Source organism: Hyaena hyaena, unplaced genomic scaffold, assembly GCF_003009895.1.
Source record: "Hyaena hyaena isolate Hyena2069 unplaced genomic scaffold, ASM300989v1 scaffold_801, whole genome shotgun sequence".
NCBI classification, from domain to species: Eukaryota; Metazoa; Chordata; class Mammalia; order Carnivora; family Hyaenidae; genus Hyaena; species Hyaena hyaena.
Window position 1 is genome coordinate 411,695 of NW_024081435.1, and position 12,667 is coordinate 424,361.

Below are 12,667 nucleotides of genomic sequence, written 5' to 3' on the forward strand. Positions count from 1 at the left end.
CATGAGTTTTCTTTTTTCCTGACGTGTGCAGAAGGGATAAATGTTACAGCTTCTGAGAGTCTCCTCTTTACTTACAGTGAAAACTTTTTTGCGCTATTTGGTATAACAGCACAGGCTAAATTATTATGAAATATAAAAAGATAAAAGGGGTGGATGAAGGAAAGAGGCAGAGAACATTTTTTTCTTCAAATAATTACATGAGTAGATCCATTCTTCTATTTCCTATCTAATATGCTCTCGTTGATTTATTTACTGAGAGGAAGCTTCATCAAGGAATTAAAAATAATTTTGTCGTAAGTGGTTTGGGTTCCAGTTCAAATTTTTCATTCAAATGTAAGTACACTGTGTGCACAGCATAGAACATAAAGTAAATTTTTAAAAATGCTATGAATGGCATCTGATACCTAATATTTTGCTGCATGTATCGATCTGGGTCCTGAGCAGTAAATGTTGTTAACATAGTACCAGCATGAAGGCCTTCCTCTTGGCGAATGACCTTGGGATTTGGGGTAAAATAAGGGTTTTCATTCACATCAATAACTGTGACGGACACGGTTGCAGTTGACTGAGGTGGGTGCTGAATACCCTTGGCTAATGGCACTTGATTTTCAGCAGCAACAGTAAGGACAAACATCCTATTTGTTTCAAAGTCAATTGGCTGGAAAAAAAAAAAAAAGGAAACCATATTTTTGCAGGAAATAAGAATAGTTGCATTCTGCAGTTAATTCTTCTTTAAGACTTCATTTCCAAAACATTAATTTTTCATTCATAACGCCAGAGGTTCCTCTCAAATTTCTGGAAAACATGCATTAGCATGGTCAATGATTAAAATATTTATCACAATTGAGCCTCTTTATATAAGATATTTATTAATCTTGGGTACTTCAAAGATTTATGCTCACAAAATAATGCATATTACTATTGCACTGATTACATTTATTCAGCTACATCTAAAACCTTGATTATCCTTAAGAACAGCATTGTGAACTAAAAATGCTAAATAATCTGAGGTCAATTGAGAACCCAAGGGTCTAGATTATATTCTCAAACATTGGTATCAAAACCACACCTCATCCAAGAAAGCTTTTATTATCTGTGATGAAGTGCAAAAAACCAAAACCAAAATCAGAAACCATTAGAATTTGATTTTTTCATAAAGCAAAAACTTAATTCTATTTAAAACTATCATTTGTAATTTGAAACACATTTTAAAGTAAAGACATGTACACACACATACTTACAAAAAATAACAGTGTTTGTAAGGAGAAGGGCTTTTGTCTTGCTTTTGTTTTTTCCTTACTTAGCAAACTAAAACTCTGGCTGTCTCCCAAAAGAATTTTAGGTGTTCTACTGGTTTGTAAAAATCTCAGCTCTAACAACAACACTCTAGATAAAGGTGATGCACAAATAACCCATAGTATAAACATTAAGTTCCAAAGTTCCATTGAATCCTACTGTCAATAGAAGAGTTACCAGGAGTCAAGTGATCAGACTGGACTTTCATTTCACTCTTGACTTCCCTTGATCATCTTCTAGTGGAGGTGCAAATAAGTATTACCATGCCTTAACAATTTGAAAATGAGCTTAGAGAGCTCTCATGATATCATAGATGGTCTAAGAAGGAAGCTAATGAGAAAGCCACATTGTTAGCACAAACTGCACCAGTTTCCTAACCTAGACCACTCACTCAAACCTTCAAATACATAGTTTCTTTTTCTATTGCTCTAAAATCACCAATTCAACTCCCCGTTGTCAATTATTTTAGACAAGACAGTGGAGAAGCCAAAAAGTAAGACAGAATTCCTTTGAGTGGTTTCATTTGCTGCATGAGAAGTCCACGACCTAATATTTTTATGCAGAGTTTTGTCCTTAAATGCATATTAAAGTGTATGTATGCCTCAGAATAGTATGACTTAGGTACTATTATCTTCCTTACTTTCTGTATGAGGAGTCTGAGGCTTAGAGAGGTTCAACAACTTGCCATGCTCACAACACTATCAAAGGCTGACCTGGGATTTGAACACTCAATCTGGCTCTCGGGTGTTCAGAGAAACATCCAACGCTCACCTCCTGGGGCAAATTCCCCTTCTACTCACACTCATTCTAGGCAACTGACACCTCGGTGCACCTTTCTATGCAAAACCCACATCTGGATTCACTTAGTGTTGGGATGAGAGGCAAGGGAACGCATCCCTTCACTGGGGGGGCTTGAACGAAGAGATGTTCACTTTAAAGACATTTTATGTTACAGTTACGTATTTATTACACTTGCAGTTAACAAACCCTTCCTTCCAGCACTCAGTGTGTTTCGTTTTTGACAATTAAAGATCAGAAGAACCAATTTCTTAAAGTCTTGAACATAGCATTTGAAAACAGCAGTGCAAACTCACAATGTTTTCATGATGTAGGTCCTCTTCCTGCCTACGCAACACATTTTACTTTTGTGGTATTTTTTGGTTTGTTCTCTGAGCCAATGCTCCAAGAGCAACTTGAGAATAATTAGGCATGGGGCCTCTTTCCTAATAGCTATCAACTGGTGATCCATTAATACTTCAGGACGTGCTACCTCACTACCCGCACTCACAGTTAACACTGTGGAGGGCAGTCCTGTCTTTAGAATGTTAAAACTGACCCCGAATGATTTAAACACAATCATATTCCAGTGATATTGTGAGAACAGTTCTGTTGGCCTCAACCTAGCCTCAACATAAACTGAAAAATAGCAAATGGGGGCACCTGGGTGGCTCAGTCAGTTAAGTATCCGACTTCAAGCTCGGTTCCTGAGTTCAGGCCCTGCATCGGGCTCTGTGCTGACAGCTCGGAGCCTGGAGCCTGCTTTGGATTCTGTGTTTCCCCCTCTCTCCGCCCCTCCTCTGCTGATGCTCTGTCTCTTCCTCTCTCTCAGAGATAAACATTAAAAAAAATTTTTTTAAATAACAAATGTGATTTCCCAAAATAGATTAATTCCAGATTTGAAGATGTTTGAAAAAAAAAGAAAAAACCCTACGACTAAATAATAAACTATGGGCCTGTCAGAGAGATCACTGACCCAAGCGGCGCTTACCTTGGCTACAGTGACTAAGCCGTCATTGCTGTTCGGGTCCGTCTGAATGGCAAATCGCCCTGTGGGATCCCCACCGCTGATTCTGTACATGGCATTCCAGGCGGGTGTATGGGGCTGATCCTTATCGGTCACTGTTAGATTAGCTACTATGACATCTACCCTGTTTTCAGGGACTTCACCATAGAACTACAAGAAAAACAAACCTCAGTCAGAGGAGTGACGCGGACCGGTGAAGGACAGTGCGTCTTGACCACACTGCCCTGATTTTACTGCCCCATTAAATCTTTATTACCTACCCTCAATGAGGAAATCAGTAATGCAGGTAATCACAGCATTTATGTTTGACTTTAAAAATACTATAAATTTTCTCAGCAGACAAAATTTCTTCCAAATCATGTTATAGTTTCATTAATATTAAAATTAGTGTCCATTTGTGAGTCTCTGGGTGATTCATGCAGGGTTGGAGAAAAGGATTTGTCTGAGGGAAATAATTTTACTCAAGAGGTAATATCTGTATGCTGCCAAAGTTGCATAAATCAGTCATGTAATATCTATTCAATTCCATGTACCTCAAAATACTTATAAACATTTTGTTATAACAGCACATTTTTAGGCCACTTCTTCCGAGTAGCATATTTCAACCACTTCATCAGTGGATGTGGAGACTAGGAGGGAACAGATTACTGAGGTACCTCATTTAAAAGTCCTGGTGACAGAAAACGTCTGAGCTAGTGGCCAGTCTATAATTGGGTAAAGCAAGTCACACCTCTATTTAACGCATTTATTATTAATGACAAAACTTTTCAGTAATGGACCACAGCCCTTTCTGTGAATGGCAGTCTGTACTTACTGTCATGGCAGTAAACTCTGGAGGATTGTCATTGACATCTGTCACCGTGATGACAGCCGTAGCTGTGTTTGAAAGGCCGTATGTGGGATTGCCTTCCATGTCTGTTGCTTGAATTATTAATGTATACTGTTGCACTTTCTAAAAAGACAAAAAAGATAACACCTTAAATGAAACTAATTCCTCAAGAAGACATAGCAACTGTTTTGTAAATGGCTCTTTATTACACACAGAAAGCACAGCATCATTCATTCTGATTAGCATTACTTGAAATTTCCCAAAAAATGGACTTTAACTTGAGAAGCACAGGTCTGGTTCTTGTCTAGAAAGATGTGACTGTATATTCGCCTCTATTTGTGGAAAAGATAAAAGACTGCATTGCAGATGTGTGAATTCACAGAGAAGCTGAAACTTTCCATCTGGTCTCAACCTTTCCCTCTCTACTGAACTTTGCAACACTGTGATCAAGCATTCAAGTCATTTCGTTTGTGTTTACTTTCTCCTATGTTACTTTCTACCCAGTTTAGGATAATGAAAAATCTTGAAAGCTGTGAGTATACACATATACATATATGCTTTCATATATTTTATTTTACAGGTTATATATATACACATATATATGCTTTTTAAGAATATATTCTCATATATGTTCTCTCAAATCTAAAAGGGTTCATAAAATACTTTCTGCTACTTCCCATTAGTACATACTGTTCACAACTGTATAGAAAAGACATATTTTTAAATGAAGTTAAAACCTAATTAAAGGGTTTATGTCCTTCGTTATAACTAAGGAAGACAGTGGTACTTAATAGTTGCATACTCAACAGAATGTCATTTCTACCTAATACTCATTGTGTCCACATACCTATGATGGATATAGATACATCTGCATGTACATGATTATTACCAAATAAGTATCACTGCTGTCAAATTGCTAATTGAATTTTTAAAAGGGGAGCCAAGTTAAGCTGCACTGTATCTAAGAGAATATCTAGAGACTGCCTGAGAAGCCTACAGCACTAGCTGACAAATATACTTTATATTAGGACAATCTAACTAAAATGATTTCCTAAAGTCATTTGAAATCTCCATGGAAATTAACACAGATAAAAAACATAGATCGTTTTCATAAATGTTAAAACACTCTGAACAACAAAACTCACTGCTTCATACAAAAATAAACTGTCACTGCAAAGTACAGTTTTCTCTGATTCTAAATATAGCTAACATTATGAATGGCCATTCTTAAAGAATTTCTGGAGCTTGGCTAGAGCAGACGCAAATTGTAGCTTTTGATTTAGTTATTAGTGGGAAGGGTAAGGAAGAAGTGAGGAGGAGAAAAAGCCAAAGCCCACACATTTGGTTTTTAAGTCTCTGTCCACCCAAATACCAAATTCTAACAGTTATTTACTTATTTGTCTTCCTAAAAAAGAAAATACCATACTTATTAAAAGAAAAAAGAAACAAAGGCATAGTGCTATTTGAACCATTTAAAATTTTCTTAGCCCATAACACCTCACCATAATGCTTATGTAGGCTAAAATATTTCTCAATGATTTACTTTCCCAATCAAGTGTCATTTCAGTTTAATCCTCTCATGGTTAGTGAGAGAATTTTGTAGGGCATTCAGTTCAGCTTCCCAGCTGAAAATCATGAAAATAAAAATTTGTTATGACTTCCAAATGCCATTTCTGTTAGCTGCTATTTGCAGAAGCAGATGAGCATTTAAAAAAATTGTTTTTGTTTTTTTGGGTTTTTTTTTTTTTTTGGTTAAAGAAGATAAAAAATCCCACACAGATACTGTAATCCCGCACAGCTCTTTGTAATGGCTACTCTTTAAATTATAATGTTTACTTTAAAATTATGTAAAAGTAATATATACAATTTTCTACTGAGCTGAAATATTGGGATCAGTAGCTAAAACATGAAATTTCCTACTGCTTCAAGTTCCTTTTAGAATCCTTAAGTTATAAAAGACCATTGTTATTTCTAAAATACAATGTCTCTTCAAATAAAAGAATTCCAACTTGGTAAATAATAGAATCTCCATTTTCATATGCTCTGTTGGTAAAATGTTCTTACATTTAGTAAGGAAGACATGACAGCCTGTTTTAGACAACCAAACTATTTAGGGCTTCTTGACTAATTTAGTCCCTGGGCATCTGGTTCTGAATGACTGACATTTAGATTCCATAAGAATTTGACTTCCCATCCTCAATCTCACATCTGATCCAGGGGCTTTTACTTAAAAATGTTTCCTTACTCCCTGTTCCAGATGAGTAAAATATTGACTCATCTGCTTGCTTTCTATCCATCCTTCTCTCCCTGTGACTCACCTAATCTTACCAAAGCTTTGTATCGTCTTTCATCCACTTGCCCTACACCTTGAGCTTTTGGTAATTACTTTCAAGTGCCTACTGTGACACTCCACCACTACATCTGGCATTTCCTTCAGGCGAGAAAGGTGGTTCTCAACTGAAGTAATTTTGTCCCCCAAGGGGACATTTGGCCATTCCTGGGACATTTTTGGTTGTCATAATTGGGGGGGGGGAGTGCTACTGACATCCGCTGAAGAGAGGCCAGGGAAGCTGCTAAACATCTTGTGATATATAGGACAGGCCCCACATAAAAGATTTATCTGATCCAAAATGTCAAGGGTGCTAATGCTGAGTGAGAAACTCTGGGCTTGAATACTGTTTCCTTCACCCTGAGCCTGGCAAACACGAAGCTGAAAAGTCACCTTAGATGACTTCTGAAAGTTCTGGAGGCAGAGCTATTGGCCTGTCCAGGACACACCTCTATCACTGTTTCCAGTATTATATGGCTGCTATTGGTCCGTATGTCTGTCCTCCTGGCTGTGTATACACATACACACCCCTTCTCAGGGGCCCTGCTTTGTCAACATTTGTGTCATGGCCTAATGCCTGACACAGAGCAAGCAGTGATAAATGCTTTTGACTTGGTGGTTGGATGGGTGAATGAATGAGAAACCCTCAGCCTTGTATTACATTATAAAAATCATTCCAGGTTTGGGAAAAAAGCATCTTATTTACATGGTAGCTATTATATTTTTATTGAATCATATACTGGGAGTATAAAGTAGCTCAGTTTCCCAAACTGCAGTGATTCATACACCATCTTCCCAACGCTGCCATATCCTCATAGTTCTATATCATGAGTCACTTAACATTTATCTTGACATTCACTCCCTTTAGAAAAAATTATTATAAAAGAACAGTAAATGGAAAGCCAGCATCACCTACCATAAATATAACTTTAAAAATAAACATAATATAATCCTTGCACTCTGGCTCCTCTACTTGATGGAGAAATATCTAAAGACTATGGTTTCTAGTTTTCTCTAGAGGTTCCCTTACATTATCAACTGAAATCATTATGCCTGTGCACTTCTGAAACACTGAACTGAGTGATATAAGCAAATGAGGAAGAGCATTCAGTCATTTGATGTGGCAAACATTTAACGAAGGTCTACTGGATGCCTGGTGATGTCGTATTTAATTGGATAAGATAATGCACAAACCCAGAGATGGCCTTGATATTGATAGGTCATGCTAAAGGTTCAGTACAAAGCAACTGTAGTAAGAGTAGGAAGAAGTGAAGTTGGGGCATCCAAACCAGTCTAGTCCTCAAAGTATGGAGGGAAGAATGAATACAAGAGATATTTTGGAGGTAAAATGAGAGGAACCTGATAACTGAACCTATCAGTGGATGGTTGGCAGTGGGTGGTAAATGGATGGCAGTGTATGGTAAAGGCAAGTAGACCATGCTTTTGGGAGACTGGGGAGGTGATACTGTCCCATGAAATAGGATATTGATCAGGAATCACAGGTTGAGGGAAAGATAGCTTGCTTTGGATGCACTACGTTTGGATGAACTGTGAAGTAATAATGTTATGAGAACTTAGAGGATAAGTACAGGTTGGTGGTCCTGTTCAAATTCTTAAATGCTAAGCCCCAGTTCCTTCATCTGTGAAATGGGGCTGATGGCACCATCAACCTGGTGTGCCTGGGGTATAAAAAAGTTTTTCGAATGCTTATTGTATGCTGACATTGTTCTAAGGGCTTTGATGAGAAAAAAATAACATTTATTGAGGTTGAGTATTAATTATGTGCCAGGCACACTGCTCAGCACCATACACTATCTTCAGTCCTTACAAAAATCACATAAGGCAGGTGGATTTTTTAATCCTCATTTTCCAGATAAGGAACCAAGACTTAAGGAGGTAAGGGACCTTGCCCACTGACACCCAGCCATAAGCAGCATAGACAAGATTTGAATCCAGGTCCCTTGGACTCCAGAGTCTGTACCATTAATTGCTCCACTGTAGTAGGGCCCTCCAAGAAAATGTGACTATGTGCATGGCACGGTGCATCCTGAGTGGTGTGAAGTAAGACAAGTAAGAAGTGGGAGCTGAGCATGAATGTGGGCTCCTTTCGAGCAGCGTGGTGCTGAAATGAAGGAGAAAATCTCGGAACATGAAGATTCCTTCAGAGTTCCTGTTTAGGGTAAAAAGGAACACACTAGCCTCACCAAATACTGGGAGCCAGAAGGCAGATATATTGTCTATGTAACATAGTCTTTGCCTATCTCAGGGAATGCAGAGACTACGGATGGGAGCCCAGGAAGGGGTTGAGGACTGACTCTCAAAGAGTGAGGATCATCCTGCTGTACAGAGATGGGAAAGGAAATCTGCAGGAGGGGGAAACAATGGAAACAGAAGAACACAGAGCTTCAGATTTGTACAAGGAGGTGGTTGTAGGAGTGTTGGGCATTATTTGTTCCTCAGCAGGAGGTAAGGAAGACCAGGGGGTTAGACCCAAAGGCGGCTTTGGGGCCAATGTCATAGAGTGCTTGGAGCACCATGTTACCTTTAACATTCTGACATCATCTTATGGGTGAGGGAGCACCGCTTTACCACAGGGGTACACAACATATTTATAGAGATAGAGAAATTTGTGGGGTTTGTAGAAAGGAACTTGTAGAGAAGGGAAGACCAAGACAGCAGAATGCAGGAGAACATGTAGCTGAGAGCACACGTGAAAACAGGGAGGCTTAGAAAACAAGAAGTAGAATTCTTTCTTTGCCAAGAGAAAATGAGGAGGAGGAGTGAAAGCGATAGCGCTCACTCGGTAGATGCGGAGGCTGGACTGATGATGGCGACAGGGGGACAGTGCTGGGTGCTTTATACCTCGTGTCACATAACCCTTGCAACCATCCCACGAGGGAGGTGATAGTATCGGCCCCATTCACAGATCTAGGAACTGAGGTTTCAGGTTAATACACTGAAGGTCAAAGAGCCCATAATGGGCAATGCCAGGATTCACACCTCCTGAAGCAGAGTGTGAGTCCTCAGTAGCCCTACCCGAAAAGGGCAGGAGATGGACATAAAGAGAAAGGAGTGGAGAAAAGAAAATGCCGGGAATAGGCACCACCGAGTGACCCAACAAGAAGTGAGGTGGAGATAAAACACTGAGGACTGGCATGTATGTACTAGGTACCACGTTAGGCCTGGAAACCTGAAGAAGGGATATTTTTCTAAACCTACAGATTAAAGTAAAATAAAAAACTGAATCTCAGAAAGCATTTCAATGATTAGGAGTTCAATCGCTTGTAAGTGTCATATATCCTGGGAGAATGACAACTGAAATTATTTTTGACAGAAAGAAAACTGTGAATTCTAATAGAAAGAAAAGAATTTCAGGCCTGCACGAAGCCTGAAGAAGTCAGAGTAATTTATCCCTGGCCTCAGGCAGAATTACCATAAACCATCTGAGATGGATACATTTTTTTTTCCTATTAAATGACTTTCAGAAATGGAAGATTTTCCATAATTTTCCCTAGTAACTCATTGTTGTGTTTAATAATTTCACTGTCAAGAAGCTATTGCTGACACATGATTCTATCGTTGCGAATCCATTTCCACATTCATTTCATCAGGGGGTGGCGCCTAGCTGCTTCTGTCCACCGCAACATAAACTCAACCACGTGACGGTAGGACTTCAGGCCTCCCTCCATTCTCTGAACTAAATGCAGTCCCTCTGGTTTTTAAATATGGTCGGTCTGCTTTAGTAAAACTATCTTTAATCCTTGATGCCTCTTTCTTGTCATGAAACAGTCAGGCTGAATGAGATAAGAATACTTCTGGGTACACACAAGATGAAGACCTATTTCTGTATCTCACAATGAAGAATGTGAATGAAAGAGAAATATTCGTGTTGGGGGGGATGAGCTATGTCTACATAGAATGTGCACAACCTGGCACTCTAGAGAAAATATTATTTTCCAGAGAAAATAGTAAAAAATACCCCAGGTTCTCATACCAGCTATGCACATGCGCTAAGTTTATTGGCATTTAAGAATTGCACTTCCTACGGTAACAGAAGAGGTGAAAAGACATACATGTTCTACATATCACTGAACTAAAAGTACTATTGCAAAAACTAAATTTCAACCGTCTCCAACCTAGAAGATTCCTGGAAAAAGAATCGTTGAAACCTGGAAGTTAACAGGTGCAATGTAACAGGCATACATCTAACTCGAAAGTAAGGCTCTCAGCTCAGTTCAGTTGTGAATAAAGTAATCTCAATTGTTCGTACTACTTTAGTAAGGTTCTGCTAGCACCATCTTGCGTATAAAATTAATTGCAGTATCAATGTTCCCTTCGATCCAATTCAAGTGAATGCTAAGGCAAATAAAGCATCATAAAAACCAACTCCTAAAATCCTTGTCAATATTATTTATTATGGTAAGTATAATGTTTCCTTTTGACATAGACAATTGGAGGTCACATTACTATAAAAGCTGGCTCAGCCAGAAACCTACAAAGCACAAATGTCTATGAGTTAGCACTTTGATAATTCACTCACATGATGACTACTGATGGTCCATAATGACCTTGAGAATCTCTTAAGAAAAATGGGCAGAACAGAATAAGGAGTGTAAAAGATTCATTAGGGACAGAGTTTTCAGGAAAGGATATAAGTGGGGCTTACACTGAACACGAAGAACTGGGAGGTTCAAGATCAAGAAAAAGGTGCTAGGCATTCCCGGTAGAAGGAAATTACATGAACAAAAAAACTCAGAGGTGTGTAAGATGATAGTGGGTTAAGGTCTGTCACAGTGAGATGAACATTTGGAATTAACCGAAATACGCATGCCCTCTCACACTGTGACACTACATGGTATTTCAGTGCTGTCAACATTTTATGCCTTTTCAACAAAAATTATGCCAGAAGTCTGTTTTTCTCCATTTACAGCTTTAAAGCCTTGTCAGTGGAATTAATGCCATTGCTAGTCTTCAATCCTGTTAAGTAAGTTAAACTTAGAGTTAAGGGGCAAGTTTTAATAAAGGGGATAATCTCCTCTGGTAAACCAGTCTATCCACAGAGGCTAAAGAACACCCCAGTACACACATGTTATATGTAGCTTCTTAAGATATTAATGTTAAAAATTATCCTAAACTCACGCACACATTTGGGCATGATTTTTAATTTAAGTCTTCACAAATACCTTTGAATATAAGGGAAAACTGAGAAAATGCCAAGAATTAAAAAAAATTAGATACCAGATATAGCTGATTAACTTAGTCAATTGCACACTATTTATTACATGGCCTAGCAATGATTTATCCAGTAAGCATACATCATTTAACCAATGTGAAGTTCGGCAGAAAATAGCACAAGAGTTCTTTAAAAAACTAACATCGAATTATATTGTGGATGTATTATTACCTGGAGATAAACTGCATGTGATACCGTGTACCTTTATGATTAAAAACAAATTCAAATAGTTTTTGGTTGGCTTACTTCTCTATCAAGTCCAGCTGCCACGGTGATGATATCACCAGTCTCATTGTTGATTGTAAACATGTTGGGCGAAGGGGTGCTTGGAGCCTGGGACAGGATTCTGTACCTCAACATCCCATTTAGGGCGTTTGGATCATCAGCATCAATAGCAGTGACCGTCATCACGTATGTCCCTAGACACAGTATACATGGAAAATGAATGGTCACCCCTCACGTCAGTCTCCCAAATAGATACTCCTAAATGGTATATTTGCCTTTTCGATCAATCTTCATTTTACTTCTTCAAAACAAACATGTAATCATTTAGACTTGATTAAAAATGCTACCCATAAGAACAGTACTCACTTTAAAAAATATAAAACATGGTTTACATACTTGAAAGAAAAATTATTAAAAATGTATACATTTATAAAGATTCAATTTTTCCATAATTTAGAAGTTCACTATATGACTCAAACAAAGGATCACTTCAGACCTTTATTCATATAAAGTGCAAATAATATTATAGATTCTATTAGCAGCATATTTTATGACCACTGAAACCTTTTCCTTTGTCATATTTCCTTCTGCTACACAGTAACATCAGAAATGAGATGGTGAGCATCATTCTCCTCAATGCCTGAGTCACTTTCTGAAAGTAAGCTGTGTGCATAACGAGGCACACTCCATTTATTCAGGTCATAAGGAATCATTCCATGCATTACTGTTTTGGTACATTGAATGGGGGTTTGGCATTGTGGTTCATTATTTCCTAGGAGATTACAAGAGCACTGTAACAAACTGAGGGACTTCAACTTATTAGATATTTTGGAAAGGAAATCTACAAAGCATCAGAACCAAATAAGTTCAAACTAGCTACACAAATTGTATAATTTAGAAGCAGAGAGCAAAGTAGTTACTACTTAGGAAGGTCTGTTCTGTGGGAAATTT

The 12,667-nt window shown here is 38.2% G+C and overlaps 1 protein-coding gene across 2 annotated transcripts in view; it reads right to left on the bottom strand.

Moving 5' to 3' along the window:
* CDH2 (cadherin 2) overlaps nt 1–12,667 on the bottom strand; it is a 212,898-nt gene that overhangs the window by 40,458 nt on the left and 159,773 nt on the right. For both annotated transcript variants that reach the window (XM_039219201.1, XM_039219202.1), the window contains exons 7-10: nt 11,738–11,910; nt 3,915–4,052; nt 3,065–3,250; nt 405–658 (exon numbers count right to left, since the gene is read on the bottom strand). In XM_039219201.1, coding sequence (XP_039075132.1) covers nt 405–658; nt 3,065–3,250; nt 3,915–4,052; nt 11,738–11,910 — 751 coding nt within the window. The remainder of the gene's footprint in view (nt 1–404; nt 659–3,064; nt 3,251–3,914; nt 4,053–11,737; nt 11,911–12,667) is intronic.